The sequence below is a fragment of the Rhinopithecus roxellana genome, chromosome 14, assembly GCF_007565055.1.
Source record: "Rhinopithecus roxellana isolate Shanxi Qingling chromosome 14, ASM756505v1, whole genome shotgun sequence".
Classification (NCBI taxonomy): domain Eukaryota; kingdom Metazoa; phylum Chordata; class Mammalia; order Primates; family Cercopithecidae; genus Rhinopithecus; species Rhinopithecus roxellana.
Genome location: NC_044562.1, coordinates 15,484,336 through 15,507,717, shown reverse-complemented (window position 1 = coordinate 15,507,717; position 23,382 = coordinate 15,484,336). Strand labels below are relative to the sequence as shown.

General features: G+C 40.4%; 1 protein-coding gene across 2 annotated transcripts in view; it reads right to left on the bottom strand.

Annotated features, from left to right (window-relative positions):
- Positions 1–23,382, bottom strand: part of CNTNAP5 (contactin associated protein like 5) — an 886,717-nt gene that overhangs the window by 105,435 nt on the left and 757,900 nt on the right. For both annotated transcript variants that reach the window (XM_010356733.2, XM_030916676.1), the window contains exon 19: positions 18,474–18,698. In XM_010356733.2, coding sequence (XP_010355035.1) covers positions 18,474–18,698 — 225 coding nt within the window. The remainder of the gene's footprint in view (positions 1–18,473; positions 18,699–23,382) is intronic.

Below are 23,382 nucleotides of genomic sequence, written 5' to 3'. Positions count from 1 at the left end.
TCATTCATACTTGCTGCTTAGAGTGAATATATGAGTATCTGGTTTTTAATAAGAAGAAGGACTATTTATGTGGGAGAAACACCCTAGGGTGGCCCTCATGTTTACACCCCACCTAGAACCCCAACTTCTGAGTGTAGTTGAGACTCACGACTTGCTTTAAACAAATAGAATATGGCAACGATGATGTGATATCATTTGCATGATTAGGCTACATTACATTGCAAAAGTGATAGAATATCCTCCCTGTAATTACATTAAAAGATCCATATATACATATATATATATATATATTTGCTTGCTTTTGCTGGCTTAAAAAAGCAAGTTGCAGCCATGCATGGTGGCTCAGGCTTGTAATCTCAGCACTTTGGGAGACTGAGGCGGGTGTATCACCTGAGGTCAGTAGTTCCAGACCAGCCTGACCAAAGAGGTGAAACCTCTACTCTACTAAAAATACAAAAATTAGCCAGGTGTGGCAGCGGACACCTGTAATCCCAGCTACTCAGGAGGCTTGGGCAGGAGAATCACTTGAATCCCGGAGGCGGAGTTTGCAGTGAGCTGAGATTGTGCCATTGCACTCTAGCCTGGGCAACAAGAGCAAAGACTGTGTCTCAAAAAAAAAAAAAAAAAAAAGAAAAAATGTAAGCTGCAAGGCCAATAGGGAGTGCCACAAGGAACTTTTGTGGTCTCTAGGAGGTGGGAACAGAGCCTAGATGACAGCCCAGAAAGAAAATAGAAACCAAAACTACAAGGAACCGATTTCTTCCAACAACCTAAAGGTGCTTGGGAACAGAACTTTTCCCAGGGGAGCCTCTGATGAGACCACATCCCAGCTGATACCTTGATTGTAGCCTGTGAGCCCCTGAATAGAGCACACAGACAAATGGTGCTTAGACTCTTGACCCAAGGGAACTGTGAGATAAGAAATGTTTGCTCTTCTAATCCAGTACATTTGTAGAAGTATTACTCAACAATAGAAAACTAATACAAGAACCCAGCTCCCTGGCTTCCTAGTATAGTGATTTTTATTCATTTATATTGCTAATGGTAAGACACAGACCCCTATAAACACTTAAATGTTCTTTATCCACAATCCATTCTCAGTAATGACTAATTTGGCAAACATAGATCTTGAAGAATATTAGTCCTGGTTTCACCATGTTAAGTTTATAGTGGCCCCTTACCTTTAAAACGTCATTTATTAATTGATTAGACACCAATGAGAGGAAATTAGTGGAAGAAGTTGAAGTTGAATATCGTGTCCCAGCACAGTTCTTGCTGGAGGATAAAAGCATTCAGTTGCACATCTTTCCATGTACAAATGGTGTGACTTGGGGAAGTTGCCTAAACCTCATTTCCTGGGAAGAATGATCTTAGAGGAGGAAAAGAAAAAAAAAAAGAAAGTAAAGAAAACTGGAGTTGTATATTTTCATGACGCTATTTTCAGCATGTATTTCCCATAGATGCATCTTAAGCACTTTGGAGCAATGCCAACCAGGGTGCAATGTAGTTGTAAGTCAATATCATTACAACATAGGCACTTAACAGGAAGACATGACTGATACGATACACCTGCTAGCATGAGACGAAAGCTCAGCAGCTCTGGGGAAATAAGTTTCCGATAGCCCGTTTCTATTCCTTTTCACTTTGTCTTTGATTTATTGCCTCTGTCGGGCTTCAGCATGACAAAGGCTTCAGCTTTCAGCGCAAAATGATATTCCAGACTCCACTAAATATATTTGTAAGACAAGGGCAGCCAACAAAATTAAACTGCCAGCACAAAGACTGGCTGTTATTTAAAGCTGGAAAGAGATTACCGAGGATTATTACTTTATCAAAAAATATTTCAGCTACGAAATCAGTGCTTATTCCTCCAGTACCTTTGGCCGTGTGCTAATTTATCTCCTACCTTGAACGGATTTAGTCTTTCATTGCCAGTTTATTGAAAAGCCTGACAAATGTCGATGGCCTATGTTGCTGGACACCCAGGCTTACTTAGTTACTGCTACAGAGAGCTGGAAATCAGGACCGTCAGAGGGGAATTACGTGTGCTGTTTCTTTGATTTTCATTGTTGTGCTTTCATTTAAACTATCAGGCACTTCATGTCTAATCTCATTTGTCTTTTCAGAGGCCCCACCTAAGGTGGGCAATTCAAACACCTAAAAACCAACAGTATTAGCATCATGGAGCTGATGACTTGGTCACATTTTTCCCCTATCTATTTTTTAATGCAATATTTTGCCTCTTTTAAATTGCCTCCCCTTTAAGGTATTTTTTCTCAGACCCTTATTATACTTTGAGGAGAAAAATATCTATCAAAATTAGAAATAAGAAGAGCACAACCCATTTTTATTATCTGCAACTTTTTGAAGTCTTACTCTCATTTTATTTCTGTGCTTTTAAGCAAGGTTGTTAGCCAACTTAATTTCTTCTTTTTCCTTCTTCTGTGTGCTTTAGTGCACAACAAAGATATGCCAGTGAACTCTTTTAAAGATGAACCATTAGTATATGCTTGTAAAAAAGGATCTTTTGCTTGAAAAAAAAAAAAAAAAGCCCTATTTTTAAAAGAAGCTCTTAAGCAATTTCACTAAGAAAAGTTGTCCACAATGGTAGAGTACTTATCGCCTGTAGACACCGGGCTCCCACATTGTGCTAGACCAGGAGTGCTAAGTCCTGGAATTCAGATCATAGCAGTGGATATAAGTGAACAGTAATTGTGAAAATTTCGCTAATAGACTGATACAGAAAGCTCAGTTGAAGGGCACTTAATGGAGTCTTTGGGAGAGGACCAGGAAAGCTTTCCCAGGGAAAGTGACATTGAACCAAAACTTGGAGAAATTAGAATTTCCAGCAAGGAGGGAATGGAGGCAGGAAAAAAAGAGGATTCAAGCAAAGGTAAGAAAATGTGCAAAGACTTAGAGGAAGGACAGAACATGATGCATTCAATCGTCCGAGCATAATTTAACATAGATAGAGAGTATAGTGGGGTGTGAGAATCATAAAAAAAATGGAAACTTCAGAGGATAGCAAGAGCCTGGGACTGAGGAGAGTTTAGAGATGAGCCTGCAGGCTATGGGACACTATCGAAAAATAAGTGACATGAATATATTTGAATTTTTAAAAGATCACCCTGGTCAGAATGGAGAATGAATTAAAAGAATATAGGCCTAGAAGTTGGGAGAAGTATTTGAACTCCGTGGCAGTAATCTAATTCCAAGATTAGGGTGGCCAGAACAAAGATAGCCAAAGTGGGAGTATGAAGAAGTGAATAGATTTAAAGAGACTGTGGAAGCATGCAATATAAGTATATTCAGTAAAGTGTGGTAACTGATGGACTCCAGAGGGGTGAGAAAGAGGAAAAGAAGAGTGACGCTTGTTTCTGACATGGACATTTGGGTGAATGTAGAACATTTATCTGAAAAAGGAAAAATTCAAGTAGAAGCAGATCTAGCTGAGGGGTTGGAGTGGTGGGGAGGTGTTGAGGTAGAGTTTGAGTTCATTTTGCGAAGTGTTGAGTTTCAGAGGACTAGGGGACAACCAAGTAAAGTTGCCCGTGTAGGTAATTGGGACAATTCTTTTAAGGCCAGATAGATCTACCCAAGCTAAGCATATAGATTTGGGTTCATCAGCATACAGTAACCAGTTGAAGTCATGGGAATGGGAATGGATGAGCTAGCTCAGGTAGGGTCTATCTTTCCTTCAAAAAAAGAAAAAAGGAAAAAAACAGAGCTGACACAAAAAAGTCAACATTTAAAGGGTAGACTCAGGACAAGTTATTCATCCAGAAGACTGAGAAGTGGCCAATAGAGCTCCAACGCTCTTGTAAGGGCATGTGTCAATGAAAAGTCAAACCCTGTAAAATATTTGAAGAGATTTATTTTAAGTGAAATATGAGTGATCACAGCTCATGACACAGCCTTCAGGAGACCCTGAGAACATGTGCCCAAGGTGACTGGGGGGCAACTTGGTTTTATGCATTTTAGGGAGTTATGAGACATCAATCACATGCATTTAAGATAACCATTGGTTTGGTCCAGAAAGGCAAGACAACTCAAAGATGGGGCTTCCAGGTTATAGGTAGATCTACAATTTTTCAGATTGTTTGAAAGAGTTAATACCAATAGAAAGAATGCCCGAGTTATGATAAGAGGTTGTGGAAACCAAAGTTTTATCATGCAGATGAAGCCTCCAGGTGTCTGGATTTAGAAAGAATAGATTGTAAATATTTCTTATGAGATTTAAGGTCTGTGTTAGTGCCAAATGCTTGTTGGCTTTTCCTGAATTCCAAAAGTGGGGGGTGTATAATGAGGTATGCCCGAGCGGCCCTTTCCTGTCATGGCATGAACCAGTCTTTGAAGTTAACTTTGGAGTGCCCTGCCATAGAGGAAGGATTCTACTCAGATGACCAATCGGGGGTGGGGGCGCTTCAAATTTTATTTTTGGTTTACATATGTGTGCTCTAGGTAACTCATGAGATTAAGGCCTGAACCAGATCTGGCAATGAGGAGCTTCTTATTAGCCTTAGCATGAACTGTTTAAATAAAATGTGCTTAACCATTAAAAAAGAGGTAGAATCATTTGTTTTTTTAATATATATATAATACAAATACATATATAATATATATAAATATAAATATATGTGTGTGTGTGTGTGTGTGTATATATATATATATATATATATATATATATATATATATTGAGATGGAGTATTGCTCTTGTTGCCCAGGCTGGAGTGCAGTGGCACAATCTCGACTCACTGCAAACTCCGCCTCCCGGGTTCAAGCGATTCTAGTGCCTCAGCCTCCTGAGTAGCTGGGATTACAAGTGCCCCACACCACGCCCAGCTAATTTTTTGTAGTTTTAGTAGAGACAAGATTTTCCATGTTGACCAGGCTGGTCTTGAACTTCTGATTTCAGGTGATCCACCCGCCTTGGCCTCCCAAAGTGATGGGATTACAGGCATGAGCCACCGCGCCTGGCCTGTTTTCAATTAAATTATTTCATCATGTATTCTTCCATTAATTCCTTCATTCACTCATTGAAGAACTACATTAACTGAAAATATCAAAAGGGGGCATATGTGCAACTGTCCACGTAGTCATCTCATGTGTCTTCAGCCAATATCCTTTAGATATTTATACATATTTATTGGTAGGGGAAAAAAACTAATTTTCTTTCAAAAAAACTGTAAACCACTTTCTTTATAATCTAACAATAGATTTATTTGAAGCACTTACTTTTTTTTATCAAAGTAATACATTTATAAAGTCAAATAGTATAGAAAAACTGAACATAAGAAAGCAGCTGTTGCCCCACCCTCTCGCCTTCCTCTTCGCATGCAGTTACTTTTAGTTCTATTACTCTGCTTGTTATTTTAACTGTATTTTACAGTTGTTATTGTATGTTGTTATTTCTTGAGTTATACATTTTAGATATAATCTTTTGCCCACCCACATTGATAAATGAGGAGCTGCCTTTCTGAGACCGAGTCACATAAGAGCTCCTCTCATGCTTTCTGTATAGGTCTATCACCATTTTGGTGAGATTGGTTTTCAATGTCCTTATTGTTTGTCTGATATATGCATGCAAGTGATAAAGCTGGTATTTGTTACTTGCATACTTTTTCTAGGATCCTCCTTCCAAACGCCCTGTTTTCTTGTATCTCATTCTAGACCTATAGACTTGGTTTCCTCTTTGTCATAGGGGCTATCCTGGTTTTACAGATGTTTTGCAGCATCCCTGGCTCCTACTCACTGCATATCCATAGCAGTCCCATCTTGACAATGAAAAACGGCTCTGTAGAGTACTAAATGTCCCCTGGGAGGCCAAAATCATGCCCAGCTGAGAACCATTGACCCCGACTGGTTTTTCTCTGTGACATCTGCATAGCTGCAATCCCGAAATACCTGTCCTGTCCTGTGGTGGCTTCTCTGTTTCCTGGGTCTCATGTCTTTCTTTTTTTTTTTTTTTTTTTTTTTTTTTGAGGCGGAGTCTCGCTCTGTCGCCCAGGCTGGAGTGCAGTGGCCAGATCTCAGCTCACTGCAAGCTCCGCCTCCCGGGTTTGCGCCATTCTCCTGCCTCAGCCTCCCGAGTAGCTGGGACTACAGGCGCCCGCCACCTCGCCCGGCTAGTTTTTGTATTTTTAGTAGAGACGGGGTTTCACCGTGTTAGCCAGGATGGTCTCGATCTCCTGACCTCGTGATCCGCCCGTCTCGGCCTCCCAAAGTGCTGGGATTACAGGCTTGAGCCACCGCGCCCGGCCGTCTTTCTTTTTTATATACTTCTTTAATTGGGGGAACCACGTTGTGACAGGCAATCTTCACGATGACATCTAATAATCCCTGCCGCCTGGTATTCACACCCTTGTGTAATTCTCTCCCAGGTTGGGCTAGGCATCCGTTCTCCATTTAAGGTTCTAAAAGACTTTGATTTCTGTTTTAACTGTTCTTCTGTGTCCTCCCTCTATACCCTTGCCCCCTGTCCTCCACTGTTTCTGGGGAAGCCAGATGACATGCTGTTTAAGCAGCTCTATTAAAAAACCAGCATATCAAGCACCTGAAACCTCCTGTCAACAGCCACACGAGGGAGCTTGGAAGCAGATTATCACGCTCTTTGCCCAGGACAACAGTTTGACCTCGGAGACACCAAGAGCTGGAATCATCCAGTTAAACCAGGCTGAGATTCCTGACCTCTCCCAGAACTATATAAGGTGATAAAGGTGTGTTGCATTAAGGTGCTAAGTTTGGTGGTAGTTTTTATGCAATATCAGATAATGAATGCATATCAAGTAGAGTCCCAGGAAAGATATTTAGGAAGTCTTCAATAATGACATTACACATGACTGATAATTTGACTAAACATAGAATTCCAGTTTGCAAACCATTTCCGCTTAGAATTGTGATGTTTTTCCACTATCTGCAAACGTCCAGTGTTTTTCTTGAGGAGTTCCATGTTTGTCTGCCTCCTGATTCGCCTATCTTTAGGAGATTTAGGATGTTGCCTTTGCCTTGGGTATGCCGTTTTCTATGCACTGTGCTGGGTAAGAGAACAAACTTTTGCATCAGTTTTATTCTATAAAATATTTTCAAATATATATTTGCTAACACCTCCTCCACATTTATTCTCTGTTTCTGTAACTGCTATTAGATATTGGGCATTACATTTTGACCCTCTGATTTTCTTCTTTGTTTTTCATTGCTCACTTTTTAATATTTTTATTCAACTTGCTAGGAGATTTCTCAGGTTTTATCTTCCACCTTTCTAGATTTTTTAACAAATTTCTCTATCACGTTTCCAAAAGTTCTTTCTCATTGTTTGCCAGTTTTATTTTAAAGATCATGTTCCCAGGCGGGCACAGTGGCTTGCACCTATATTCCCAGACACGCAGGAGGCTGAGGCAGGAGGATCCCTTGAGCTCACGAGTTTGAGGCTGCAGTGAGCTATGTTTGCACCACCACACTCCAGCCTGGGCAAGAGACAGAGACTCTGTTGCTTAAAAAATAAACAAATAAATACCATATTATTGTTTAATGGGTTTATATATTATCCTACCTAGCTGAAGATATTATGTTGTTAATGTTTCTTGTGTCTCTTGCATCACCCCTGTTTCTCCATTACCTTTGTTTATTTGTGTGCTTTCATTGTCATCTTTTGTCTTGGAGGGCTGGCAAAAGTACTGAATAGCCTTGGTTATTTGTTCACACTTATGACTGAGGCACTACAAATTGGACTGAAGGTCCCAAGTGCAGAAGCTACGCAGGTCAGTAGATGGGCTTTACTGTCTGGTGATCATATGGGTAAATTATTTTTTTCAATGAGGGGACATTTCTATAATTCTGGTTATCACACGTTTTTCATGGGGCTGTTCAGTTTTTCCATGGTCAAGGACTCTTATCTCCTGTATAGAGAAAAAAAAGTCTTACCATAAGAGCTCTGGGAACAGGTCAAAAAATAGGACTGGGGATCCCATAGCCCAGTGTGCAGACTGGGCTTTATTTCCATATTTAGCCCAGTATCTTCACCTTGCCCTCAGCTTTGGACAGTCTTTCGTTCAACTTCTGTATGCTACAGAATAAGCCTGGGATGGAAGTGAAAAGGAACTTGCCTATTAGCCTAAGCAGGGAGACTGTTCAGCAAACACTGGGGCAGAGGCAGCCTTTACCGTTCATCTGCTCTCCCATTTCCCACACTGAGTTCACGTTTTTCACTCATACTAAATTATCTTCTGTTGTCTTTGTCTTTTCGATTTCCTACTTCTAAAAATTAAAAATTATTTAATTGCTTTGTCTTTTCTTTTTTTTTTTAAATACCAAGTCTTGCTCTGTCACCCAGGCTGGAGTGCCATGGTACAATCTTGGCTCACTGCAATCTCCACCTCCCTGGTTCAAGTGATTACGCGGCCTCAGCCTTCTGAGTAGCTGGGACGGCAGGCATGTGCCACGACGCCCGACTAATTCTTGTATTTTTAGTACAGACAGAGTTTCACCATGTTGGCCAGGCTGGTCTCGAACTCCTGATCTTGGCCTCCTGAAGTGCTGAGATTACAAGCATGAGCCACCAAGCCTGGCCTGCTTTATGTCATTTTGAAGGAGTTTAAGAAAGGAGAGATAATAAATTTGCACATTCATTCTCCATGTTTAAATGAGAACTTACATTTACTACATGGAATTTTTCTGACCAAAAAGTAAAAAATCCTGGGGAGCCCTATTAATACTTTAAAATCACTTGTTCCAAGAAAGTAGCACTCCCCTGTGTGCTATTCCACTACAGCATTTCAGTTGACAGTGGCTGTGCGATTTGGTTGGTGAGTCTCAGAGCTGGGGGCTCTTGCTGCATCCTGAAACTTGCGTTACAGAAATTCACACCAATAAAGCCGTGGTATTTTTTTCTGGACTTGTTAGTACTGTGTGCTTCCTTGTGTATCAAAGTGCAATTTGCTAAATATCAGGAGATACGTGGCAAGTTCCTTCATTGGCATTGTGTTTCTAAATCTTTCAGTGGTGTTTTAGCACTCCTGATATATTACCCCATTATTTCTGCCTGGCCACTCTCTTGAATGAAGATCTACAAGCAAGACATCATGGTGGTGGGGTGCACAGGAAGTGAATGTGGCATTCCTAGATGACAATACAACCTAGATGGGGGCTCAAGCAAGCACCCCCCAAAAAATGGCAGGTTCCTTGAGAGAAGTACACACAGTACCATGAAAGGTCAGAGAACAGAGCAGAAGAGTTTACAAGTTAAAAAGTAAATATAATGGGCTTTAATTTCCAGCCCCACTGATCCCTTACTGTGTGTATCTTCTTGGACAAGTCATTTAACCTTTCTAGGCCAAAATTTCCTTGTCTGTAAAACAGGGAAATACTAGCACTGACTCCATAGTCATTGTGTGAGAATGAGATGAATTAATGTATGCAGACTATGAAAATTATGCCTTGGCACCTACTCAGCACTTGACAGGTATTAGCTGCTAGGAAATATTTTCTACCTGGAAGATCAAAGACGGTGGCCTATGCCTGGTGTTAGGAATTTGAACTGGATTCTTAAGGCTGGAAACTATCCCCCAACCTATCTTTCCACTGCAGCTTTAGAACAGGGCATCTGACTGCCAGAGCCCTCATTTCTTAACATCGAGAGGTCAAGCTACTTATTAAAGTGGAGACATATCTTCAATAACTTTGAATTAGGAGAAATAATGATAATTCAAGGCCTCCTTGCTGGACAAAAGGTAATTAACTACACAGAGAACCGAATAACCCTGAGCTCGGGTCTTTCATTGAATTTGTTTCACATCTCAAGATGTAAGTATTTACAGGTCAAGTGCTCTAAGAAGAGTAAAAACATGTCTTTTTCTCTGAGAAAAGCTTTCTTCACACTGACTCCAACTATGTTCTTAATCCTTAAACCTCTAATTAGAGTTCCAGTCCAAAAGCTAAACATTCAATCTCCCATTTTCTCTATCCCTGGCTTACAAAAAAAAAAAAAAAAAGTAAAATAAAGGTAGTTTAGTAACCAGCCTGTTCTTTGGTCTGTTTTGTAACAACTCTTCTTTGTATTTTTGCCACATCTTTCAAGTGAGTTTCTCCAAGCCCTTTACAGACAGGATCTCATTAATGCCCCGCCGCACTGCTGCGAGACCCTTGACCAACACGATGATCCCACATTTACAGATGAAGAACCAAGGCACTTTGTGCACTCCTTTTTCCTTTCTACAAACGATGAAGCATCATAAGGGCAAATACTAATTATTCTGATTCTCACAGTACAGCTGTAAGCAACCAGCCTTGCTGAAAAAACAAACAGTTGTTCAATTCTTGGAAAATGTCTGAAGAGTTGTTTAAACTGGGAAAGTACCAAGTGAGAAGACCTAGAGGCCCTGAGAACATAAAGCCACAGAACGCCAGCTCTACAGAGACCCACTCCCCAAGCAACCCTGCCTCCCACACACACATCACAGGTGGCAGGACAGAATCTCAAAAAGAATATGATTAAGAACTCAATTAATGCAATGGATATTCAGGCCTATTTACACTAGAAGACTTTCAAAATGCACCAGGACGAGCTACTCCCTCTCCCCGATACGGCCCCATTGTCATCCTATAATATCTTCTCATGGATTCTACAGAGCATTTCCCCTCTTACTGTATATGTAACTTCTCCTCCTACTAGATTCAAAATACATTACATAAATCCAAGCATAATGAGGTGAACTACGTGCTAAGTTACTCTGCCTCACACTGACGTTACAAAGAGGAATTGTATATTAATCTTAACCCAAAGAATCTTTCTGAAGCCAACTATACCATATTTATTTTTCTACCATGAACACATAGAACAGCATCTAGCACATGGTAGGTATTATAGAATAAATGTTTGTCTCTCTACAAGATTCATACGTTGAAGACTAATTCTAGTGTGGCTGTATTTGGAAAGGAGGTCTCTAAGGAAGTAATTCAGAGTAAATGAGGTCATAAGGGTGGGGCTCTGATCCAACAGGATTAGTGTCTTTATAAGAAGAGACACCAGCAAAGCCCTTCTGTCTCTCTCTCCCTTTCTCCTCACGCACGAGGGAAGACCATGTGAGCACACAGGAAAAGGTGGCCAACACAGAGCCAGGGTCCTCACCAGACGCCAACACTGCCAGTACCTTGAACTTGGACTTCCAGTCACTAGAACCATTAGAAAACAAATTGTTATTGCTTATGTCATTCCGTCTGTGGTATTTTGTTTTGGCAGCCCTGGTAAACTGAGACAATAGGTATTAAACAGATGTTTGTAGAGTTGATTGTATTTTGACATTTTTGTTGGCTTTATTTCCATACTAGCTCTTTGCTGAGGGTCTTAGAGGACTGACTTGGAAGCTGCTATTGTCTCTATTTTGATTTTCTTTGATGTTGGCACATGCTGCCCAGCTAGCTCCACAGCCAAAGTTGTTGGGGTTGAGGTGGGGAGTTTCCTTGTGTTTGACTATGTTGCCCCAGGTGTATTGTGCAAGGACTAGCCCCGTAGTGAGCAGAAATCTTTGTTAGTTAGTTCTACACATAACTCTGTTTCCTAGTTATTATAGCTCTCTCTCTCTACACACACACACACACACACACACACACACACACACACCTCTCTTTATTTTAGAAACATCAGAGAAGTTCCCTGAAGGTCTGTGTTGGGCGGCATTTGAGAAAGTCATTCTTGAAAAGGTTTTGTTTTCATGCTTGTGTATATTAAAATCTGTTTCCTATGCCTGGAGACAGCTGGTATTCAAGAGGACACCCTGTACCTTATCTTTCTCCTTCTTCAGGGTAATGTCCCATCCAGGCCCAAGTGTTCTGCCTCTAGGCACTGCACATTTTCATTTCCTCTTTGTATTAAATTTTAACCCCAAATGCCCTAAATCCTAGCCTTCACATTCATGCTCTGATAACCGCAGGATGCAGATCATTCATATTATTACTTATACCAATAAGTAAATAAAGTGTGTTTTATAGTTTACAGTCTACACAGCATAGTTACTTGCATCATCTCATTTGACCTTTGTCCACTCAGTTGGCTACAACAAAATGTCATAGACTGAGTGAGTGACTCAGACAACACAATTTGTTTTCTCAAACTTCTGGAAGCTAGGAAATACAAACCAAGTGCTGGCTGACTCGGTCCCTGTTGAGGGCTCTCCTCCTGGCTTGTAGATAGCTGCCTTCTCAGTGTCCTCACATGGCATTCAAAGAGAGAGCGGGAGACAGAGTTCTCTAGTGTCTCCTGCTTTAAGGACACTAATCCTGTCAGATTAGGGCTCCAATCTCATAATTTCATTTAGCCTAATTACCCTCTTACTCCAAATACAGCTACACTGAGGGTTAGGGCTTCAACACATGGATTTTGGGAAGGGGGTAGTTCACAACTCAGTTCATAGCAATCTTCTTGGAACTTAGGAGCATACCACAAAATCAAGCATAAACAACAACAAAGAGAAGAGAAGAAAAGATGACCCAGATCTGGTATTACTCAGCATGCCACTGTTTCTCCAGTCAGGCCCAACCTTAGCACCCTAATCTAACCCTGTGGTAATGGAAGTGCCCTCTGTCCTGCCCTTATCATCCCTTGACCTTCACTAGGAGAAAGTAACGAGGAGGACTCTTTATCGCCCTCTAGAGATCACACTGTGTCATAATCGCATTACAGTGAAATGGATGATGAAAGTACAAGAGATTGTTGGAAAGCCCAGAAACGTAGGCAAAGAAACAACTAAAACACAGTCTGGGAGATAGCAAAAGACTACTGGCAATTTTAAATTCAAACCCAGCAAAGTGTTGCTTGACACAAGCCCAGAGACTGAAGTGGTCAGGGCTTAGTAAGGCTGTCAAAATCATCCTTCCAAGGCTTGCTTTTCCCCTTCTGTTTATCAGGATTCTTGCTTCTCTGAGGAAATCAAGCATATGCTGGTGTTAGGGAGGGGCTATCTGGAGGCAGTATTACACTTTGAAGGGCTTCCATAAGACAGTAGTAATGGCAGGGGTGTTCTAAGGTCGACTCAGCCCTGGCTAGCCACTGCAGAGTTTTGTGCTTTGAAAATGCTCCCTCCCTGGCTTCCTTCTTATTCTTGCCTCCCTTGGATAGTGTGTTCAAAATATAAAGTGTCGCAGTTCATCATTATTCCCTCCAAGGTGTGTGCAATCACAAATGCAGACAGTGCATCTTATGAATGCATATGCTTAAAAAAAAAGATTGATAAAAAGAAATCCTGAAGCAAAGTCAGACAAACCATTTGGTGCTGGAGGGCAGCTGCACAGCCGCCCTGGCAGGTGACCTGGGAACCTTATCTGGATTGTGTACCCGAAGAATTTCACCATGGATGGATGGCCCTAGAGTTAGTGCATATTCTGAATTTGACGTTGCATTTCTATCAGCAAAGAAGATGATGGAAGAATAGAAACAGAAATTGATCATGACGCATATATAGATTTCAACTGTAATGTGAATAAAATGGAGAAAATGAGGAAAAATCAAATAAATATCTTTATTTTTGTGAAAAACATAATGTCTGCTGGAGAACACTAATTTATCTTTCATGACCAACTCAAGCGTCACCCTCTCTAGGAAGCCTTTTCTGACCTTCTCTCCCAGAGATAATTGATCATCTTTAACTCACTCTACCTAGAAGAGTTTCTTCCCATAACTAGATTTCTTTTTTTCTTTTTTTTTTTTTTTTTTGAGACGGAGTCTCACTCTGTCGCCCAGGCTGGAGTGCGGTGGCGCCACCTCGGCTCACTGCAAGCTCCGCCTTCCTGGTTCCTGCCATTCTCCTGCCTCAGCCTCCCGAGTAGCTGGGACCACAGGCGCCGCCACCACGCCTGGCTAGTTTTTTGTATTTTTTAGTAGAGACGGGGTTTCACCATGTTAGCCAGGATGGTCTCGATCTCCTGACCTCGTGATCCGCCCACCTCGGCCTCCCAAAGTGCTGGGATTACAGGCGTGAGCCACCACGGCCGGCCAACTAGATTTCTTAAAGCCAGGGAAGGGTCCTTTCTGTCTGTCTTTGTCTCTCCAGTACATGAGCTAGTATGTGCCACTTGGTAGGTGTTCCATGAATATTTTCTGAGCTGCAGATTTGAAAGAAAAATCCCCACTAGTGTGGAGAAGGCAAAACCATCACTCAATACAATTGTGTGAAGGTCCTGGGTATCTTTAGAATCAGCTCATCTCCCTTTCTGGACCCTTTTCCTCTCTTCAAGACCCCTTCTCCTCCAACTGTCCAGACTCAGAGAAGTTGTCTGTGGCCAAAGCCCCAGGTTATGGAACTAAAACCGCCTTCTCTTTCCTAACAACTCTGACCTCAAAATGTCTCTCTTTCTGTCTCTGTTCTTCCATTACAGAAATTAAACGTATTCCTTTTTATTTAGGAAGAAGTACCTGTTTTCCTTTGAAAACACAGCAGCAGTTTAACCTGAATGAGTCTCTAGTTGGAGAAATTTCAAGAATAATGATAAAGGGCAAAGAAGAATTCCAACCCTGGAAAATCAAACCCCTGCCAGGGAGAGACTTATAACCATGGCTTTGAATCACATTGATCTTCTTTCCTCTGGCCTGTTCAACGACATTAAATAAATTTGCAAGCTGAGAATTGTGTGCAGTGTTTATGCAACTCATCCACCCTACTCCACCTGCTGACTTCTTAACCCAGAGTGCTGAAATTAGAGCCATTGTGCACAACCTGGAAGCGGATACTCGATTTTTTTTGGAGGAAGCAAAATGGGCTCCCTATAAGAGTGGCCCTCTGATCATAATTTCCACCAGATTCCCAAGGCTATCTTCAGTCACAAAGGCTAGGACAACTGGACTAACAGAAGACTCTGAACTCTTCTCGGGGAGGTTTGAATCAATGTTATCATGAAAGCTCTCGCAGATAATAAATAACCTTCCCCTGTAAACCCTGTGGTTTTCTGATTTTTTTGCAATCTCTAATAATCTTTAACTCTCAATAGTATTTTCGCAGGTATATTTTTTCATGACAGTGTATCAAAGTCACATTAAAATATTCCCAGTTCTTTATAATGCAGTGCCCACCCCCAGGATTCTCTGGTAATTGGGTCAATGGCCTAATAGAACAAACATACTGGGAACAAGCTGTAAGAATATCGATTCTTTATTCCTCAAAGCAACATTTCAAAGTCTGCAAATGAAGCCTTAACAGAAAGAAATATTAATGTAAGACTACACAAGAAGGGAATAAAGAATCACAAAATCTAAGACTTGGGAAGAAACTCAGATGTTATTATTTTTTCCTCTCATCCACTCCTGTGATAGTTATTATGGTTTCTCCAACAAATAGTCATGCATTTTCACTTGAGGACCTTCAACGGCAAAGAATTGACTACCACTGAAGGTATTTTATTCTACTGCTATAATCACTGAATTTCTGAAAGATTCATCTCAAAATTTAGTCAAAATCTCCCTTCTAGTTAGATTGCTTTAGAAATCTGGGTAACAAGATTGCCTCCTCTATCTAGATTGCCTTTCAAAAAGTTAAAGGCAGATTTTTTAGTCTGTCATTCCTTATCGCCTTTAGACAGGACTTAGTCCTGCTTTTCTTTGCTTATCTTCACAGTTCCTGATACTGTGCAGTTTGACTAGTAATTACCCAGAGAGTTAATGAAAAAATGAATGATTGAGCACATATCTTAGTTGTATCTCTGCAGTATAAGGAGATGGCAAAAGATGCCCAGGATTCTAAATAGGGCATCTTTCCCATAACCTACTGCTGTGGGTTCCCTGGAGCAAGGTGTGGTGGGGGTGTTCTGAGGTGGAGTGGGGAAGGGGGACACTCTATTAATAACAATGTCCTGGACATCCATCTCCCATGAGTTAGCCTGAGCTAACTAAAATATATAAAACCTAAAATATAAAACCCTGACCACTTTGGGCACACGCTCTCAGGACCTCCTGAGGACTGTGTCACAGACCATGGTAACTCATATTTGGCTCAGGACTCATACCTGAACTTTCACACATGCCCTGAGACCTAAGCTTAAACAATCATACAGACAAGGCACAAGTACCTTCTTGATTCTTGCATGTAGCCAGGATTTTAAAACATGCAGATGCCTATGGGATCAAGCAGCTTTTAATAGAGTAAGACTTTAGGAGATAAGAAGATAGGGGCAGGGAAGAATTCAAGAATGCTTTCTCAATTAAATAGATTCACATTATTTAAAACATTGTGCATTTTAAAAACACTCTTTGTTTAGCCCTGGTGGTTAAGAATACAGATTGTGCCACGAGACTGAAGAAGGGAGGGTGAATCCAGCTCTGCTTCTTACTTGCTGTGAGATTTTGAAATGCCTCAGTTTCTACAACAATAAATCAATCAAAAAGGGTTGTGATGAGAAGTAAATGTTGTGTGGATTAATTGGAATACTGCTCAGTACAGAGTTAAATGTGTGTGTGCAGTTTGATACAATTATATTCATTATTCACTGTCTGTCTTCATGGCAGCTGTATGTCCCTAGGCATGGCCTGATAGGTACAATTGTGCCTACGGAACTATACCCAAAAGATGCTTTGGAAAAAGTCTTGCATTGGTTGTAACCAACCATCTTACTATGGTCCAATGACATCATTAGAAGATGATATTATTTAGAATGAAGGCTGCTGGCTAACTATTGGGAAACCTGGATTCTGGTCCACACTGTGCCACAGATTACCTCGTTGGCACGTCCACCTGCTGAACTTCTCTATGCCTCAGTGTCCTCCATCAGCTTTATCACCCTCACAAAGCCCTGATGGGCAGAGTCTAAGACCTGCTGTGTTGATAGAATGGTCCTAATCATAATCACATAAAGGGCTATTGATAAACAGATCTAATTACTCATGGTGTTTACCCATCTTTCTTGTGGGTTCCAGATGGGCTTGGAATGAGCCATTGTCATCCTAGTCTCTATTTCTCTCTATTTTCCTTCCCTTCTATTTTTCTCTTAGAAAGAAGGACACCTGTTACATCACGTGGTCCATCGTCATTATTATTTCACTTCAGGGCTGATTCAGCATTCGATCATTTCTTTATGCCCGCACATTATTCATGGCTTTTGATGGTGTAAATAGCTGGAAAGCAAGATGAATCAAAGTGGAAAAAACCCAAGAAAAAATAAAGCAAGATAATCATTGAGAGTTTTCTCCTAAGGCCTGGAGAGGACTCTGTGTATGGGAAACATTCCGGGCTTCCTTTCTGCTAAGTCCCACCACTGTCCATGCAGAAACTCAGTGGCATGGCTGGGGCAGAATCTGCCAAGCCCCAGCCCCATCTCATGACAACAGCAGATGACAAGGGGAAGGAAGTTGTATTCTTGATCACAGTACAGTGTTTTTTGAAATCATACTATTGTATGTTCTACCCCATAAGGTTTTCATCTAATAGTATTCCTGCCATGACTGTATCGAGAATAGTCATCCTTGCAGAGTGGAATTAAGCAGTATCAGAAGAAAATCTCAACTCATAGTAGCCATCCTAACTGCTGTCGTTCATCATTCCTTGCATGAAGTGTATTCCATCTTGCTTATCACTCTCAACTTCTCATCTTTCATTCTGTCCAAATTATTTTCAAAATCTGATTCTCATCTAGTACTTAAATTAATAATGGATAATTTAGGCACTAGAACCTATTAGATACCATGCAAATTGAAAAATGATCTCTTCCTCAGATACTATGCTATTGAGCTTATCACTAGTTTTGAAGTTTAAATAATAAATAAAAAATTTTAAACATTAATAGTTTATTTAGCATTCGGAAAAAAATGCCTTGTATTTTTTGTGAATTTTGTAGCAAGTTGGAGTAATTACAAAAAGAAAGGAAGTGATAACATTTTGATTTATAAAACAATAGTATTATAGTTTTGTCAAATAAAATGCCCCAAATCTTTCTGTTTCAAAATAACAAATGCCACAGTTTGTCATTATCTTAAAAAAAAGCCTGAAAAAAAGAAATCTGATTCTCAGAAGCAAGCCAGCTATTCCCCAAGGTTATGACTTATATACTAACTACTTCTCTGTAAGACTTGGACAATCACCTTCTATTAATACAGCCTGCAAGTATGCTCATTGTTTTAACAGCTCTCAGTAAAAAAGACTGCAGCATAGATGACAAAATATATGTGGCAAGTGTCCTTCTGAAATTCAGATATGCTTATGATCTTCTCCTTTGCACTTAATGGATTCCAGCACAGAATAAATAATAAAGAATTACTGCGATCCAGTTGAGGCAAATTAAAGTCAATGCATTTGAGACTTCAGCAGTGACTTGACACTGGCCCTGAATACCAATTGCAACTCATGAAGGTAAAGTATAATCAAGGATTTGGCTGGAAGTCTGGAAATAAGCTTCCCAGGTGGGACCAACTTGAGGTTGAAATTATGCAGAGTTCTGGAGGGCACACACCGTCCCTCCAGCCTAGGCTGAGACTCTGCTGAGCATCATGCCATCACACTCACCATTCTTGCAGAGCAGAACAGCCAGGAAGTCCTGAGAAGAAGAATTGATAAAGAGCAAAAGACTGGGTGTCTGGGCTGTCACAAAGCTAAATGCGATGTTTTCCTTGGATGGAGCTGAATCTGTGTAAATAGCTGAGGATGAGAGGCTTATATTCTTGGTCACAGGATAGGGTTCTTGAAACATGTAAGTAACCGACGTGCCAGCCTCAAAAACAGCAGAAACCTCTGCAAAATATAAGAGGGGAGAGCACACATTGAAATATTTAGGTCCATTGCTCATGCTAGCCATAACTGGTTTCTCTTGTTTCCTATGCACTGGGCACTGTGTGAGGAGTATTACGTGCATCAGACAACATGTTCCCCACAATAATTTTGAAGCGGCAGAAGTCACTGTCCTTATTTACAAAATGAAAAACTTAATGCTCTCATAGGTAACAAACCTTGAACAGGGTTGCATAACCAGAAAAGAAAGCTCAGGTTTGCCTCCTGTGGTTTAATTCCAGCTCTACATACATCTGCAAAATAATGACCGTGTGCCAGGCTAATTTCCTGAGAAGCAAAGATAACATGTCCCTGCCTCCAGGATAGTGCATGGAGAAATATACTGGCACCATCTTACTCCCAAAACTGAGAACGTGACAGGTTTAGTTTGTGTTCTTCTTCTGGTATCTCAGGGACATTGTGGATGGTCTCTAAATACACAGCAAGACATTGGGCTGAGCAGCAGTAATTCTCTTCGATGTTGGGTAAAGCGTGAAGAACAATGAAAACAGCAAAGAATAAATTTATGGAAAAAGTAGAAAAGGCATAGGTATCCAACTCTTAAACTCACTTTTTTAGATATGTAGGCATTGGTACTGAGTTCCAAAATACAGCCAAGACTTGGGTAAATAGGCTTTCCTATGGGAAACAGTCCCTCTAGCATAACACACTGAATGGAGATCTGCCACCACCAGGAAGAAATATCGGATCTAGAAACTGATAAAATTCATTTAGCGGGATCTGTAAATCACCCAACCTCCTTGAAGAATGCTCTAGCACGCCAACTGTTACCATGTTAGTGTAGTGGAACTAGCACTGAGCGAGTCAGCACTGGATCTGGAGTCTCACTTGATTTCATGCCGACCATGTGGTCCCAGGCAAGATAATGAACTCTATGGAGAATGTTTTCTTATCTGGCGAATGGGAATCATAACACCTACCTCATCAGTATTTCTCTGATGTATGTGAGCTGATGTATGTAAAGCACTTAAGAGAGTTGCCCAGTACAGTTTGAATGTACGGAGTGTTAGAAGAGAATTTCACCTGAAGCCACCCCAATAGACTTTATACAATATATTCATTTATTAACTGCTCATCTATCCAAATGCTGAGATGCTCTCCTTAGATCAAGGCTGCTCTTGAGTTCACTTTACATTTTATCTGTATACAGTAACAGAGTGTGTTACTGGGAAGGCTCTTTCACAGGGCAGCACACCTTAGATCAGGCAGCAAACCTCTGCCATAAAAACTGCACAGTAAACATGAACCCATATTGGCATGATTAATTTCCTTTTGTCCTAAATGGCATATGGAATGTTCTGAATTCCCCATGAAAGTCTCTGATTGAGTTGGTGGCACCTAGAATATAATACCTGGCTTTTGCTTCCTAATTCTATTGCAAATGTGTTCCACCTTGTGAAAATTCTATAACAGTCTGTTACAGCGCCAACAAATTAAAGTTGCATATTCATGCATATTGCCTAGCAGATTGGGAATACTAGTTCATCTATACTAAAGGTTCAGTGAAAGCATTTTGCATTTATCATACAGGTTACAACCTTGGTACTCCTGATTATAAAAATACACAGCAGACATCTGTGACAGTGAGAATTCTGGTTATCATCAGCTTGATTCAAGAATTTTCCTTGAGTAAATTTTCTCAGGGATATTTGGTCTGCATTTTGAGCTACAGCCTCTTAGTTAACAAAATAAACGACTCTTATTTGATATTTGTGTGTCTGCTTAAACAGAAGTAAAATTCAGAGCATTCCATTAGGAATAACATAAATATAGATATAGGCATATACAGGATATTACTTTTTTCTTGATACTTAAGACAATAAATTAAAAATGAAAAGCATTTTGTAATTAGTGATGTCAGACCAAATTTCTGTTGTCACTCTTCCTCCAGCCCCAGTTCTAATTATTTTTAATGTTTAAATATTGTCTGTTTTATCATAAAGCTAAATTCAGCAATACACCTGGACTCTATTATTCTTTCAGTTTCTTATACTTTATAATTTTTTTTTTTTTTTTTTGAGACGGAGTTTCGCTCTGTCGCCCAGGCTGGAGTGCAGTGGCCGGATCTCAGCTCACTGCAAGCTCCGCCTCCCGGGTTTATGCCATTCTCCTGCCTCAGCCTCCCGAGTAGCTGGGACTACAGGCGCCCACCACCTCACCCGGCTAATTTTCTGTATTTTTTAGTAGAGACGGGGTTTCACCGTGTTAGCCAGGATGGTCTCGATCTCCTGACCTCGTGATCCGCCCGTCTCGGCCTCCCAAAGTGCTGGGATTACAGGCTTGAGCCACCGCGCCCGGCCATTTAAGAGTGTAAGCTTTTGATCAGATGAACTGAGTTAGCTGAACATTTAAAACCACTGGCCAAAAAGGATAAAGACACTTAACTTGAAAGTGATTTCAAATGACCATGATGCTTCTCCAAGGCCACAGAGCCACTATCAACAACACCCCTTGAGCACCCACTTGAACAGAGGTGGAAGAACCTATGCTGACTAGGTTCTGAGATGGTAAGACACACATTTTAAAAAAACTAACATCTGGGTAGGGTGTGGTGGCTCATGCCTATAATCCCAGCACACTGGGAGGCTGTGGTTGGATCACCTGAGGTCAGGAGTTCGAAGTTAGCATGACCAACATGGCAAAACCCCGTCTCTACTAAAAATACAAAAATTAGCTGGATGTGGTGGCAGGCTCTTGTAATCCCAGCTACTGGGGAGGCCAAGACAGGCGAATCGCTTGAACCCAAGAGGCGGAGATTGCAGTGAGCCGAGATTGCACCACTGCACTCCAGCCTGGGTGACAGAGAAGACTCTGTCAAACAAAACAAAACAAAACAAAAATACCAGTGGACCAATGGAAATTAACCTTGGGCTTGATGTGTTAGTGACAGAGACAATGTTTTCCAGAGCTGGATGTCTCTGAGAGAAGAGCCTCCTGAGACCTGCAAGGGGATCTCCATATCGACAGGGCATTGATGGGTGACATGAACTAGGAGGAGGAGCTGGAAATGGGATGGTACTGGAGGGTGGGTCTCTGAGCTTCCATCCAGCCTGTAGACTTGGAGATAGAACCTGAATCTACCCATGTCCTGCAATCACAGAATCCCACTCGACCTCAGGTTACTCAAATATAAATCAGGATGAATTCAGTCTTGGGGTGGGTGAAAGGATTGGAAGAAAGTACATGAAAGCACAGCACACAGTAGGAACTCAATGAACAGTAGCCGGTTTTAATAATAGTAGTATAATTAGATTTGGAATTAGAACAAACAGAAAGACCAGTCCTGGCTAATGAATAGTCTAGAAATTACCCAGAAATCATCCAAGCTGTAATTAATTTAGATAAAATCAAACAAACTGAATAAAAACAAAACAATTGGAAATTTGAACACTGAGAAATTATTTCAAAAATTATTATAATTTTATTATGATAATGATCCCGTAGTTATGTGTTTATCATGAGTGCTTATCTTTTAGCAATACACGATGTAATATTTATAGATGAAATAGTATTATATCTGGGATTTTCTTCAAAATAATAAAGGGGGAGGATAGGAGGTGAGTGTGTCGATGAAATAAAAATGATCATGTGTTTGTAACTGTTGAAGTTAGATAACCAGTGAATGGGAGTTCTTAAATTCTTCCCTGTCCTACAGCATATGTTTGCCATTTTTCCATAATAAAAAGTAAATAAATGGTATAAGTTGAAAGGAATATAAGTATTAAATGATTTCTGGACAGATTTTTGGCGATATGTAAAGAGTACCCAAATGTACATAGTTTTATTTTTTCACTGAAATTCTGTTATTAAGAAAATAATCAATATATGTGTTTATCATAGCATTATTTACACACAAAATTTTAGATAATGAAAAATTTCAATCAATAAGAAGAGCCAGCATTTAGTGAGACTTTACATGCTGTGGGCATGTGCTTTGTGGAGTGCTCATCGAATGTTAAACACGACTACCTGTGAAAGAGTTCTGCACTTGCCACATCTCATAGATGAGGAAACCAAGGAATCTTGACGTTAAGATACACAACCAGTGTCACACAACGTGGACTGTAGATGAACCAGAACCTGAACTTGGGCAGGGGTGGTGCCAGAGCTCCATGATTTCTCTGTGAGCGGTAATGCTCTGGTAAAAGGATGGACAAGAAAAGGCAGTAGCACCAGATGGAACATATTGCAATCATTAAGGCGAATGCTTACATATACTGATGACTTACATAGAAATGCTTTTGAAAGGAAATACAGAAAATCCAGAATATAAAATGTAATGGGCAAAATTATCTTAGTTATATTAAGTGCAAGGGGAAAAAAACTAGAAGGAAGTACAAGTTCCCTATTAATGAGTATTTCTGAGTATTAGATTGGGTTTTAACTTTTCTAGATTTCTAAATAAATTTTCAAACACATTTTATAAATAATTATCTTACGTTTTAATTAGGAAGAAAAACATTTAAATTAAAACACTATGACAGTCATATCTAGGCTCTTTATTAATGGTGTGTGTGTAGGGGGATTAAGAGAGCTAACGACAAACACACATCAACAAACGGTGCTGAGACAAGGATATATCCAAATGCAAAAGATTAAAGCTGGACCCTCTACCTCACAACAAATA